We start from the raw sequence: 14026 nt of genomic DNA on the forward strand, positions 1-14026 counted from the left end.
CCCTTTGGTATGAAGCCCCTAAATAAGATCTGGTGCAACCAATTACCTTCAGAATTCACATAATTAGTTCTGTAAAGTCCACCTGTGTGCAATCTAAGTGTCACATGATCTCAGTATATATACACCTGTTCTGAAAGGCCCCAGAGTCTGCAACACCACTGAGCAAGGGGCACCATGAAGACCAAGGAGTTCTCCAAACAGGTCAGGGACAAAGTTGTGGAGAAGTACAGATCAGGGTTGGGTTATAAAAAAAATATATCTGAAACTTTGAACATCCCACAGAGCACCATTAAGTCCATTATTTAAAAAAAAAAAAAAAAAAAAAAAAAAAAAAGGCATCATAACAAACCTGCCAAGAGAGGGCAGTCCACCAAAACCAGCAAAGGAGGGCGTTACTCAGAGAGGCAACAAAGAGACCAAAAATAACCCTGAAGGAGCTGCAAAGCTCCACAGTGGAGCTTAGCGAATCTGTCCACAGGAACATTTTAGGCCGTACACTCCACAGAGCTGTGCTTTATGGAAGAGTGGCCAGAAAAAAAGCCATTGCTTAAAGAAAAAAATAAGCAAACACGTTTGCTGTTCACCAGAAGGCATGTGGGAGACTCCAAATATGGAAGAAGGTCAGATGAGACTAAAATTGAGCTTTTTGGCCATCAAGGAAAAAACTATGTCTGGCGCAAACCCTACACCTCTCATCACTGTGAGAACTCCATCCCCACAGTGAAGCATGGTGGTAGTAACATCATGCTGTGGGGATGTTTTTCATCGGCAGGGACTGGGAAAGTGGTCAGAATTGAAGGAATGATGGATGGTGCTAAATACAGGCAAATTCTTGATGGAAACCTGTTTCAGTCTTCCAGAGATTTGAGACTGGGATGGAGGTTCACCTTCCAGCAGGACAATGACCCTGAGCGTACTACTAAATCAACATTCGAGTGGTTTAAGGGGAAACATTTAAATGTCATGGAATAGCCTAGTCAAAGCCCAGACCTCAATCCAATTGAGAATCTGTGGTATGACTTAAAGATTGCTGTATACCAGTGGAACCTATCTAACTTGAAGGAGCTGGAGCAGTTTTGCCTTAAAGAATGGACAAAAATCCCATTGGCTAGATGTGCCAAGCTTATAGAGACGTACCCCAAGAGACTTGCAGCTGTAATTGCTGCAAAAGGTGGCTCTACAAAGTATTGACTTGGCGGGTGAATAGTTATGCATGTCTTATTTCTTGTTTGTTTCACAATAAAAAATATTTTGCATCTTCAAAGTGGTAGGCATGTTGTGTAAATCAAATGATACAAACCCCCCAAACATTCATTTTAATTCCAGGATGTAAGGCAACAAAATAAGAAAAATACCAAGAGGGGTGAATACTTTCGCAAGGCACTGTATATGAGGGTGGTAGTGCACAAATGTTGTATTTGAAGTATTTGAAATTCAAATCATAGCACATTATCTTGTCATAGCTTAAGGCATAGACCCTTCATGACTCATCGGCAGCATCACTGTGATAGATGCCATGGTGCTGTATATGTTTTAATGAATGTGGATTTGAATAAGTGTGAAGACACTTGTGTGATTACTGCAAGGACAAGGGAATCAGTTGCATCAGAGCTTTAGAATAGTAAGTAATTTTCATGATAACTCCCAGGATTGCCTCTTAGTGACACACTCATGATTCAATGCAGGAGGTGGATGATGAAGCTCGAATAGGAGAAGCTCTGACCAAGACCATCATCTGTGCAATAAAGACTAAACCAAGTGTGGATAACAAAGACAACTGGCTCAATCCTACGGAGGTATGCCCACCACCCATCAAACTAACCATCACACACACACCTGCATAGCATAAGATGTGTGGAAAAATGCATGAATTTACCATTGACAAACACGTGACACTGAGAACCATGTATACCCCAGAAAGTTTCAGGTAAATAGATTTCTTGACATTTTAATGCGTAATTAATGTAGAAGAAAATGAACAATTTGTGTAACACTCATCACCATGCAGAGGGCGTTCCAGTCTTGATGGATGTTTGTTTTCACTGGTGCTTGCATTGTCATCAATTTGTACACATGGCAGAACGTGAGGAATCTGCCTATTGGCTTAACTCCAGGTTTAGACAATAACAGGCAGATTGCTCAGTCACCGCTGTGTGTACAGACTGATAACAAGGCCATGACCACTGACAACATCCTCACACTGTACCATAACCTGCATTGACCACAAACCTGTGCTCTGTTTGTACATGTTAAAAGGTGAACTGAGAGCATTTTTAGTTGTGGGGAAAAGTTGTAATTGCACAATCTGTCATTCACTTCATCCATGCTGTCTGATTTTGTGTTAAAGGATGGGATCGCTACACATGATGAGAACATGCAGTACTTGAATCTAGCAGTGAAGGCTTACATGAATAAAAAGAGCTTGCATTCTGAAGACTTGGGCAGATGTGCAGAAAAACCCAGTCCCTCAGCTTTGAAGCGGGACTCCAGTGGTCAGTTGAAGACCCCTGTCACTGAGCCTGTGACCTCATTTTCATTGCCATTCGGACCTCACCTCATTCCTGTTACTTGTCATGCAGACATGTCTGAGGAACCCATAGTGACAAACCCCAAAGATGCTCTCATTTCAAAAGACAATACCCTCTTTTACATGCGAAAAAGAACAAAGCCCCTGCATACAGAACCACATGGGAAAGAAGAGGCAATCAGTGTATCAGAAGAGGAAGATGGAAATGGTGGTGCAATGTGTAGCCAAATATCCACCAATGATGTGCTGGACTGCCTGCTACATCCTGATGTCATCGCCCTTGTTACAAAGTTAATGATAGACAGACAGAAAGAGCTTGACTGAACAAGTCAGAAAGCAATTTTTACACTGTATTAACTTTGCACATGAAATATTGTGGTTAATAAAGACTTAATGGCTAATAATAATTAGTGATAATAATTTGAAAGAAAAAGGAACATGGTTTCTGTCACATTATTAGTGATGCACTGATTCTACATATATTTATGTAAGCGTCAAAGAATTGTTGAGACAATGCTGTTTTACTTGTGATATAAAATGCTAGTGTGTCATACCATACATCTCACAGAGATAAAGCTATAACATACTGTTCTCTGCTGGGAACAGTGTCCTTGGGCAGTGGAAAGACAATATATAAAGTATAACTTATCCCATAGATGAAATTGGATGAAAAATAAAGCCTTAAATCCAAGCACCAATCTGAAAATTTATTTTATTTACTCAGTTTATATCACAAAAATAAATGGAGTCTAAACATTGATGTTTATATTAGTCTTTGCAAATTAGTTGTCAGCTGATTTGGTGTCGACAGATATACACCAGGTTGCCAGCTACATCTATTATTGCTTTATTTTAAGTACGTGCTTCTCACAGTCATGATCCACAAATCTCTCAATGGGTGGAGCATCTGTTCATACAGAATAGTAAACGGTCTGCACTTATATAGAGCTTTTTAACCTTAGCTGTTCTACAAAGCGCTTTACACTGTTTCTCACTCACCCATTCTCTCTCTCTCTCTCACACACACACACACACACCATGCAAGGTGCTAGCCTGCCATCGGGGGCAACTTGGGGGTTCAGTGTTTTGCCCAAGAACACTTCGGCATGTGGGCTGGGAATCAAACCACCAACCCTACATACTAGAGGACGCACGCACACATACACACACTTCAGTTAGCCAATCCACAATCAAAACTAGGCAGACAGTAGCCCGAACTCAGGAGCAAATCCTGGACCCTGGAGCTGTGAGGCCTAGTGCTGCCCAGCTCTTCATCTGTACATCTGTAATAAACTTTAACAAACTGGCAGCTCTGTAATTGTTTAAAGTCAGTTTGTATAGCATTACCTTCAAACTGTCGACGGACACAAAAAATACATCTTCCGCTATCAATCTTATTTTTATAATGTACAACCTACAGCTTTAAATTACATGTGGTGTCTTAAATGCATAAACACAAACATAAATACAGCCATCAGTTTTTTTAGTATTTAGTTATTTCTTGCTTTAAATATGATACGTATTTTATTCATTAGTAGAAATCAAATAATGATCAAATAAAGTTCCTACTACCAAAAAATGGAATGAACAGGAATTCCTGACCGATATAATTAGTCTTCATCTGGTTTAGTAATAAATTATACATCAGAAGCAACAAGTTACTTGTGCTACATCTTTGTGCTCTTTGGGACATCAATCATGTCCATATTCTCTTTTTCTTTCTCCTTTAAGTCAGCCATGTTGTGATCTTCTTTGGTGAGCTTGGCCAGCTGATCAGGGTCCACATAGGTGTAGAAATAGGCCATGATGGAGAAGATGATGCTGACTGCAACCAGCAGTGCAGCAAAGAGCAGAAACTCTGTCCACTGTAGATGACACCAGTCAGACTTTCAGCACGACGACGACTTGTACATAAGCATGTGGTGAAATTTTGACATTTTCTACTATATAGTTCTGAAAATATGTTTCTCTTTTCCATGTATCAAAACCACAAGTTTATTACCCCAAAAGTGAAAAGGAACAGAATTAAAGGGTTATCAAGGTAAAAACATTTCCATGTTGTTTTGGTTAAATATATAGTATTTATGGTTCCTTAAAGCGTATTACAGGCAGAAAACAATTATTCGGCGAAACTTTTTGGCTGTTGCCACGTCATCCAATGAGTTTTCCCAGGCTACCACACAAATATTCTAAGCAAAGGAGAATAATTTACCTCACAATCATGTTTTTATTACCTTCTGCTTATGGCTTAAGGCTAGACTAGGTGTCATAAAAAGAAACCACCAGATGCAGAGCTTACCTGCTCCAGCCCAGCTCCCTCTGCCACAATCAGCACAATGACATTCCCAAAAGCCACAGTGAGAAGCCAACCTGCCTGCAGCACAGACTTCATACTGGCTGGAGCCTAAGGGCACAAGCTTTAGCATGAGCAACTGAAACGAACAACATTACAATGAAAATGTGGTTCAAATAATCACCTGCGAATATGAGAATTCTAGACCAGTGATGGAGAACATGACCTCCCCTGCAGTGATGAGGACATACTGTGGGATCTGCCAGGCAATGTGCACATTGTTTGCTTCTACATCCTCCATCTTCTGAATTGCTACCGTTTCTGTATCCTGTACAAACAACAGGCAGCTGTTGACCCTTTTTAGCCTGGGTACCCATTCCTGTATCCTTATCTCATACAGGCAGATAAAAAAATAAAATAAAATAAAAAAAAAGCTCTATGTTTGTGAGCTGACTCTAATTTCTTTTTTTTATACGATGGAAAATCTTTTTCCAAAATTCCAGTCTGTATAATTGTCCACAAAATTGTGAAACAAATATACCCATGTTGTTCACAGTAAAACATTAACCACACCAAGATAAACAACTTTACCCCGCCAAGAATGAATGTGTAGGTGGCACCAAAGTCAAGAAGCCCCAGATCAATATGATGTGTCTTTGTGTCTGATTCGCAGGTAACTTGTGTGTATCTGCAGGGTTCAAAAAAACACATGAGCTTCATCAACCAAGACCTTGGACAGGCATAAAAATCTGTAATCAAGTGTGATATGAAAGTCCATAAAAAGTCCATAAAAAGAATATTTTCAACTCGAGGAGAGATAATGAATTACTAGATGTTACTACATGATTGTAATTAAGTATAGCTATTGTAGGATAAAGTACTCACTTTCCTCTTTCAACACTTAAGATTTCAGAGATCCCGTAACTGCTCGGTGCAAAGAAATTTACACTGCCTACTGTTATGTTCATATTCTCTGAGCGGGTATTAATGAATCTGAAGAAAAAAGAAAAAAAAAAGTTGTCACACATTTATAGTTCATTGCAAAAAAAACATCCAAGTTGTACTATGCAAAGTTTGATAATTCTACTGAAGATTAACCGTGCAGTTCAAAGTTGTACATTACCTGAGGAAGGCTTCTCCACTCTCAGATTTGATGATATTATCCTTCTCCTTCATTTTAGTGACAGAAAACATGTCAAAGAGGATAATGTACTATCGCTACAGTGGAACCTGATATCGTCTTAATATATTTAGATGTCAGCTGTGTTCTCATTTGTCAAAAGTACTTCCTAGAGAAATTCAAGAAACTCTTTTGAACTCACCTGTTTACAGTTAATAATATTGTTCTCCTTATACAAGATGAGGCTATAGGCAGTGTGCTCAGTGACGTTAAGTTGGCACCGGTAAGTCTCTCTGTTTTGAGAGACATTGACTGGTAAGACTTTGTGGTCACCCCCAAGTGGAAGTCGAGTGTATTCTATAGGATCCTGACAACACAGCAATGGTTTAATTATTTGCTTTGTAGGGGTTACAAAATTTGATTTTAAAATAAATTTTAAATAGTTTAATGATTGATAGATAGATAAAGAGAGAGAGACAGCGAGAGATATAGATAGATAGAGAGATCGATAGCGTGTGAGTGCTGACCACACCTTATATGATTCTATTTTGTCAGGGAAAATATTATGCCCTGTAATTTCTACAGACACAGCCTCTCCATTAACAAGGTTAAGGACTTGCAGCAGACACTCTTTGGCTGGTGGAGGTTCCACAACCGTTTTCTTTGTCAGAAAAGACAACACAGAGTACAGCACGTTCAGTACTGACAATTTCTATAACACGTGTTTAAATTTGTAACACCGTGGTATAGATAAAGGGTGTCTGAAGACGTACAATGACATTGACTTCCACTACAGTTGCAGCACAGAAAGCAAGTGCAGCAAGGATCATTCCTGTGCCCATTTTCCTTAGAGGCCTGAGCACACGAGAAAGATATAGAAGTTACACAAGCAAGAAGTCTAACATTTGGTCATTTATTTGACTTTGTTTGTCTCATGTTTGCACCTGCATGTTCAGAATACTATTTATAAAAGAGTGCAGATAAATGTTCATGAACATTCCACGGAGGATAACACTTAAGGTACAAAAAAAACCAGCACTGAAACTGGGGCACTGCAAGACTTAATTGAGTTGGAGTTCAAACAGAATAAAATGCTAAATAAATTTAGGCCTGGTGTCATGTCAGACACAGAGCGCATTTTACAATTCACACATAACAACATAATAATGAACCAGCATATAAGACCACAATATGTAAAATAACAAAAAAGCATAGTTGCGAGGAAAATGCAAAATGTGCACTAAAATAAATAATACAAAATGCAAAACAGTGGTTATATTAAGGAATTCGTCTTCTACAAGAACAGTCTGGTCTGCACTGTTTTACTGTGTAATAACCACATAATGAATGCTGCACCTTTCATAATCACTGACACTGCATATGCTGTTTTGCACTTTGCTGGACAATAAAAAAAAATACTTCTTTATGTGTCATAAAATAAAATTTTATTGGGACTTTCCATTTTACATGGATATGCAGTTTGGGTTGTACTTACGTGAGGTTGATCCGGCAAAGGCCAATGAGTGGGTACACACCCATATCAAAGATAGGGATGAACACGAGAATAAGCAAAGCATTCAGCATCTTAACATCAGGAAGGAGATAAACAATACATGGTGCATCTCACAGAGCTCAATAACCATAATGATCAGAAAATCATAAAATATATATGACTGATAAAACAGATAGCAGTAAATGTGTTGCTTAATTTTTTATGATAGTTTCTTAGTAATATCATTATATCGCTAAGCTTTAATAGTACTCCAGACCAAGGGAAGACTTGTGCATATGGGTACCTGCATTTGATCAGGCTTTATTACAAAGCCTCCCTGTAAAACATAAAAATCTAGATTAATGGATGGAACTACACCTCACCTAACAATTTAAAATTAAGCAGTATAAAAATCTTTGTTTAAAAAGCTCCGTATAAAAAGCTATTTATAATTTTGCTTCTCAGTTCCCTTTAATCTTGTAATTGCAAAAGGGACACCACGCTACATAGTCATGTTATGAAACAGGAAATGACACACTGAAACACACTGAAATCTGTATGACCTTAGAAAACTTCTTTAAGGGAAGACGACTTACAAAATCCATGTTCATCCGAGTGGCCTGTAGAGTCCAGCGAGATCCCTGATACAAAATAAGAACTTTTCAATTTTAAATTTCATTTTAAAGTAAGACATATTCAGTGTGTTATCTCTGTTAATGATCTCTTAAGTACATTTGACAAGTGAACCTATAAGCCAAAGTTTGGAACCACGCTAATCAAACAAGTTAATGTTTATTGTTAGTTTGTAAGATCATCATCTTTTACCTGCTGATCAAAGAGTGCCCAGAACATGGGCAATGGAATGTAGAGCACCAGCACCCGGAGCACCATTTTGATCTCCTGAATAAGACTTTTCTGGTGGCACATGACATAAAATATTCACAACACTATATATTTAGAGTGCACAATAAAATCCAAGATTTATAAATGTTCATACCGAATACTCTCCCTCGGCCCAATCTAGCCAGTGATTCCGTTTTGGGCTTTTCTTGCTGCTTCTCCACCGACTGCGTATGGCAAACTGATCGACAGAATAGTGATTAACTGGACGTGCATAGCAATTTCACGATCAATCTGCCAAACTGTGAAAACGTGTGAAAGAGATTTCTTACCCCAATGCACTTGCAGACATTCAACAAGACATTTCCCTCAGGTGGAGACTTTTTATATAACCCACTACCAGCGATGAAAACCACTAGACAAACAACAGACACTCAGTATCAGAGAAGTGGCTGTCACCAACCCCTATATCAGAGGTACAGTACATCCAGAAATTATTCATAGCGCTTCACTTTTTCCACATTTGGAAACAGGATGCACCTGAGCTCAATATTGAGTGTCATGGCAAAGGCTGTGAATACTTATGTAAATGTGCTTTTTTTGTTTTTTATTTTTAATAAATTTGCAAAGATTTCAAACAAACTTCTTTCATGTTGTCATTATGGGGTATTGTTTGTAGAATTTTGAGGAAAATAATGAATTTAATCCATTTTGGAATAAGGCTGTAAAATAACAAAATGTGGGAAAAGTGAAGCACTGTGAATGCTTTCCGGATGCACGGTACATAGTACTGTTTATGTGTGAGCAGGAATTGGTTTAAGTATACCTACTGTACTCTAAAGCTGGTCATTATAGGCTGCCTTTTACAGTTAAGCTATAAATCGTTGAAAAACACCAGCACTTAAATTAGGAAAGTTTATAAAATGTTCCTAGAGTAGCTTGTGTGAAGGCAAATCTGCCAAACCACTCTACAGTAGAACACCATTGTGACACTCTTGCCTTACAAGCTTAATATTTTTGCAAAGTTGTTTACACAGACTGAGTAATGAGGCCATCGTTTTCACAAGGTATCCATAATGCTGACCGAGCTTAAAGCTCACTAATATGATCTGTTTAACAGGCACATTTTACAGACTGCCAAAAAAAGCTTTTACAATTCAAAGAGTTACAGGCAAATGTATACTATATGATTCCTGTGTTGACCTGTTTTTCCACAGCAGTGCTTCTGGTCTCAGAAACTATATGCAATATCACATACATAATAGTGATCATTACTAGTTTTGAGTTGCTCTGAACCCGAATGTGTGGTTAAACTCACCAAGAGCGATGATCATTAAAGCCGCAGGGACTCCAAAGGCTAGAGCATAGCAATCACCTCCAAAACACTGAACGTCACCTGTGTTGTAAAAAATTAAACCTATATTTACAGTATATCTACAGTTATGTGTAAGGAATGTAACTGCACATTTTGAGTGCAAACCATTATCATGGTTTGTAAGGATTTAACACAGCAGAAATCTGTAGCATTATAGGATTAACCTCTTAGAATTGGCGTGATGAGGGTCGAAAGCACACTCCCAGCATTGATTGACATATAGAAGATAGAGAAAAACTTTCTTCTCTCATCTGTCTGAAAACCACAAAAGAAATGCAATTATTAAAGCAATATGATTTAGGAAAGAAGTACTTTACCAGACCACTGAGCTAACAAGTTCAATAATAATGTAACTGACTAACTGTTGTGTGATTGTGATTGTAGTGAGCTAACAAGTTCAGTGATAATGAAATTGAATAACTGTAGCATGACTGTGACTATAGTGAAACATGTCTTGACTATCTCACATGCTCTTCCTCAAATTGGTCCCCACCAAACGCTGACACACAAGGTTTGATTCCTCCTGTCCCAAAAGCAATGAGGATGAGGCCAAACATGGACAGACCTCTGTGATAAAAACAAAAAGTACCATAAAAAATGCAAACACACCACTCACACATGGAAACGCATAGCTCAAATACTATGAATGCACACAAGCGAAACACTTACATGTGCAAACTGCTGTCCCCTACATCTGGTATCGCACCAATAGACTTTACTACATGACCAATGACATACACGATTGACAGATAGATGATGGTTCTGTGAACACAGCACAAAGAGAAATTTTCAATACTTATCAGGTTTAACCCAGCTTTCTCTTACAGTGAATTGTTCCAGGCAAAAAAGACCATTGTAGCCATTATAACTTACTTGAACTTCCCCAGCCATGAGTCTGCTATGATGGCCCCTAATACAGGAGTAAAGTAGCATAGGCCAGAGAATGCGTGGTATATAGCAGTGGAGAGGTTCTTGCTCCAGTGGAGGTAATGGATGAAGTAAAGTGTGAGCACCGCTTTATGAAGAAAAGAAAGTAAAAAATATATATATTTCATGTTACGTGCACAACATATAGTAAAAGCAAAATAAAATGGTTTTGTATAAACCACTGGACGTTTGTGCTCTTTCATTACCTTTCATGCCATAATAGGAGAATCTCTCACAGAACTCATTGACTACGATGAAGGAGATGCTCAGTGGGTAGTTGGTCCCACATATTTTCTGTAAGCGTGTAAGGAAAGAACATAAAGACACTTCATCATTAGACACAATTCATATCAGACAACATGAACAGTCAGTGAAGATTTCTTTTCATAGCACTTATTGAAACTGACACCAAGCAATGTCGCACTCAACTAGGACAACATCCCGACCAACTTCATTACTCATTTAATTGTTGCAGTCAGGAAAATGTTGCTGGTATTTGAATGTACTTGAGTTGCTGGGAACCATTTTTGACATGTAGTAGTAACACCTGTCCTCACAGACAATCTAATATTTTCCACTACAAATACCATTACAAACCATCAGCAAACCATTACTATTGTCCTTAATGGTATCCACTAAACATGCCACCAACAGAAGGCAACAAATTACCAGTATAGACCCACAGGGACCATTACAGTTTCTTTTCAAACCAATACAATCTCATCATAACCGTTAAAACCATTACAAATTCTATGAGGGTTTCTATTGTCTTGTTTTGTTTTCAGCAGGACAGTGAGACAAATGGAACATCTTACTGGTGACTTCTGTCTATTCGGTCTTTTCTCCTCCATGTTATTATCTAAAAAAGAAAACAAACAAACCCAGAAAGTGAACTCCAAACGTGTTTACAGAAAAGACCAATTCAACAGTGAAATATCTAGCATTAATATCATATAACCCTGGCATACAAGGAAGCATACCGGTCTATGGAATTACTATGTGACAAAAACATATATTATTATTATTATTATTATTATTATTATTATTATTATTATTCTCAACTCAACTGTTTTGACCGTTTGCTACAGTGAACCCACCAAATGGGATGTGACTTTAGAGAGAGTATTTTTAGATGTTACCCGTGTCTTTGAGCTGAGACTTCTGTCTTAGGCTACATCTCAACTTTTAACTTTACACAGACTTTAGCTGAGGCAACCATGTCTAATATTAAAGCCCGCTGCAAAACAAACAAACAAACAAACAAACACATACAAATACCAATAATGTCCCCCCAAAAGGCTGTTTATCTTCGCAGTGTTATCTTTACCACAAATGTTTCGCACAGAAAGCACGGCTGAACACCTCTTCCACTGAGTCTTGTTTTAGTTTTCTCTTCTTGAAAACAGAATAAAATTCACGACATGCGACATTTGACCAAGTTTTAGCATTCCCCAGATCCAACAAACTGCAACTATGTGTTCGTCGTGAGTCGCTGTTACTTTAAAGAACTCATAATTACCGTTATTTGTATAGTCTGTCCAAGTGTTCAGCCCCTGTGTGTGTGTGTGTGTGTGTGTGTGTGTGTTGTCAGTAGCACTCTGTGGTCTTCTTACCACGCGTCCAAGTCCGTCCCTCAGCACTGCAGAAACTACTCTAGCGTTTAACTCCTGCTCTTTAAAAACAACGCTACTTTCTTTTGGATAATGTTTTACTCGTTCGTCGCAAACTGTTTTGTCGTTTCAGCTTTTACACATTGTGTGTCATAAAACATTTTACACTCATAAAGCCATCCGTAGAAGCAGTAAAGGGTTGTATTCCCGTTGCATCGGAAACGCCCGTTATTCCACTCCCACCCTCCAGGTCGCACATTTTATTATCTTTTTTGTTTGTTTGTTTGTTTTTTTCACTTGTTATTTGAATACATGCAAATGACAAACAGTTACACAAGCAATGCAAAGTAATGAGTTACAATTGCATGAAAAACAGCAACAATATATAAATTGAACATAATGAACACACACATCTTACAACAGATGGACATGTCAGGGACCGAGAAACTACAATTGGAAACATGCAGTAGGATAACACAGTGGTTTTCAAAGTGGGGGCCGCCAGGGGGCGCCCGGGGGTCTCAACAATTTACATTACATTTATTCACTTTATTTCATCCAAAGCGACTTACAAATGAGAAAAATACAAGCAAAGCGATAGATCAAGCAGAGAACAATACAAGTAGTGCTACCATACAAGATCCATTAATTGAGTTGCAGAAGAAGCAAAGTGCACAGAGTAGAGGTGTAAGTGCAATTTTTTTGTTGTTTTATGAGTTGGTTAGGTGTTCACGGAAGAGGTGGGTCTTTAGCTGTTTTTTTTTTTGAAGATGGTGAGAGATTCTGCGGTCCGGATTGAGGTTGGAAGTTCATTCCACCTCTGAGGAACAGTTAGTGTGAAGGTTCTGGAAAGGGACCTTGAGCCACGCTGAGTAGGTATTACTAAGCGTTGGTCGCTAATCGATCACAGATTGTGTGAGGGAACGTAAGCCTTCAGGAGAGAGTTGAGGTAGGAGGGTGCTGTTCCAGAAAACGTCTTGTAGGTGAGCATCAAGCCCTTGAATTTGATGCGGGCAGCTACAGGAAGCCAGTGGATGGAGATGAAGAGCGGTGCGACAGGGGTTCTCTTGGGCTGGTTGAAGATGAGGTGCGCTGCAGCATTCTGAATCATCTGAAGGGGTTTGATGGAGCTGGCTGGGAGGCCAGCCAGCTCCATCAATTTTCTTGATGGGATTTTCTTGAGTAGATTTTCTTGAGTAGTGAATTTTCTTGAGTAGATTTTCTTGAGTAGTGAATTGTAGTAGTCCAGTTTTGAGATAACAAGAGCCTGGACTAGTATCTGTGTAGCCTGTTCGATGAAGTAGGGTGGGATTTTCTTGATGTTGTACAGGATGAACCTACAGGACCGTGCAGTTGTTGAGATGTGGTCTGTAAAGGTCAAGCTGTCATTGAGAGTCACCCCAAGGTTCCTGGCCGTCCTGGTTGGCTTGAGTGTGGTTGATCTGGAGCTGTACAGTGAGGTTGTGGTTGATTGAGGGACAGGCTGGGATGACGAGAAGCTCGGATTTTGCCAGGTTGAGCTTTAGATGATGTTCCCTCATCCGGACCGAGAGACGGATGGATTGTCAGGCTGGAAGGACAAATAGAGCTGGGTGTCATCAGCATAGCAATGATATGAGAAGCTATGAGACTCAATCACCTACCCTAGAGATGTAGTGTAGATAGAAAAGAGGAGTGGACCCAGAACTGACCCCTGTGGAACACCAGTTGTGAGTTGCTGAGTTTCAGAAATACCTCCCCTCCATGATACCTTGAAGGATCTGTCAGAGAGATAGGATTCCACCCAGTGCAGAACCGTTCCAGTGATGCCCAGGCTGGAGAGAGTTGACAGGAAGATCTGAT

General features: G+C 39.1%; 2 protein-coding genes across 9 annotated transcripts in view; one reads left to right on the plus strand and one right to left on the minus strand.

Moving 5' to 3' along the window:
- hspbap1 (hspb associated protein 1) overlaps positions 1-3779 on the plus strand; it is a 19429-nt gene extending 15650 nt beyond the window's left edge. For all 4 annotated transcript variants that reach the window (XM_017469509.3, XM_017469511.2, XM_017469512.3 and 1 more), the window contains exons 7-8: positions 1686-1796; positions 2348-3779. In XM_017469509.3, coding sequence (XP_017324998.1) covers positions 1686-1796; positions 2348-2851 — 615 coding nt within the window. In that variant the 3' untranslated portion in view covers positions 2852-3779. The remainder of the gene's footprint in view (positions 1-1685; positions 1797-2347) is intronic.
- Positions 3214-12615, minus strand: slc15a2 (solute carrier family 15 member 2). Of its 5 annotated transcripts, none has more exons than XM_047153636.2 (23): positions 12596-12615; positions 11390-11433; positions 10781-10868; positions 10521-10662; positions 10317-10409; positions 10115-10214; positions 9812-9902; positions 9591-9668; positions 8605-8687; positions 8430-8513; positions 8258-8347; positions 8029-8073; positions 7737-7769; positions 7436-7524; positions 6714-6795; positions 6473-6601; positions 6143-6307; positions 5944-5990; positions 5706-5813; positions 5412-5508; positions 5005-5148; positions 4827-4931; positions 3214-4392 (listed from the first exon to the last, which is right to left on the minus strand). In XM_047153636.2, the coding sequence occupies exons 2-23, from the start codon at positions 11423-11425 to the stop codon at positions 4195-4197; spliced, it is 2127 nt and encodes a 708-aa protein (XP_047009592.2). In that variant the 5' UTR covers positions 11426-11433; positions 12596-12615; the 3' UTR covers positions 3214-4194. The 5 variants fall into 5 exon arrangements, with proteins under 5 accessions (XP_047009592.2, XP_017324994.1, XP_053536877.1 ...); XM_017469505.3 differs by lacking the exon at positions 12596-12615 and adding an exon at positions 12188-12405; XM_053680902.1 differs by lacking the exon at positions 12596-12615 and adding an exon at positions 12094-12181.
- Between the last annotated feature and the right edge of the window lie 1411 nt (positions 12616-14026).

The sequence above is a fragment of the Ictalurus punctatus genome, chromosome 6 (assembly GCF_001660625.3).
Source record: "Ictalurus punctatus breed USDA103 chromosome 6, Coco_2.0, whole genome shotgun sequence".
NCBI classification, from domain to species: Eukaryota; Metazoa; Chordata; class Actinopteri; order Siluriformes; family Ictaluridae; genus Ictalurus; species Ictalurus punctatus.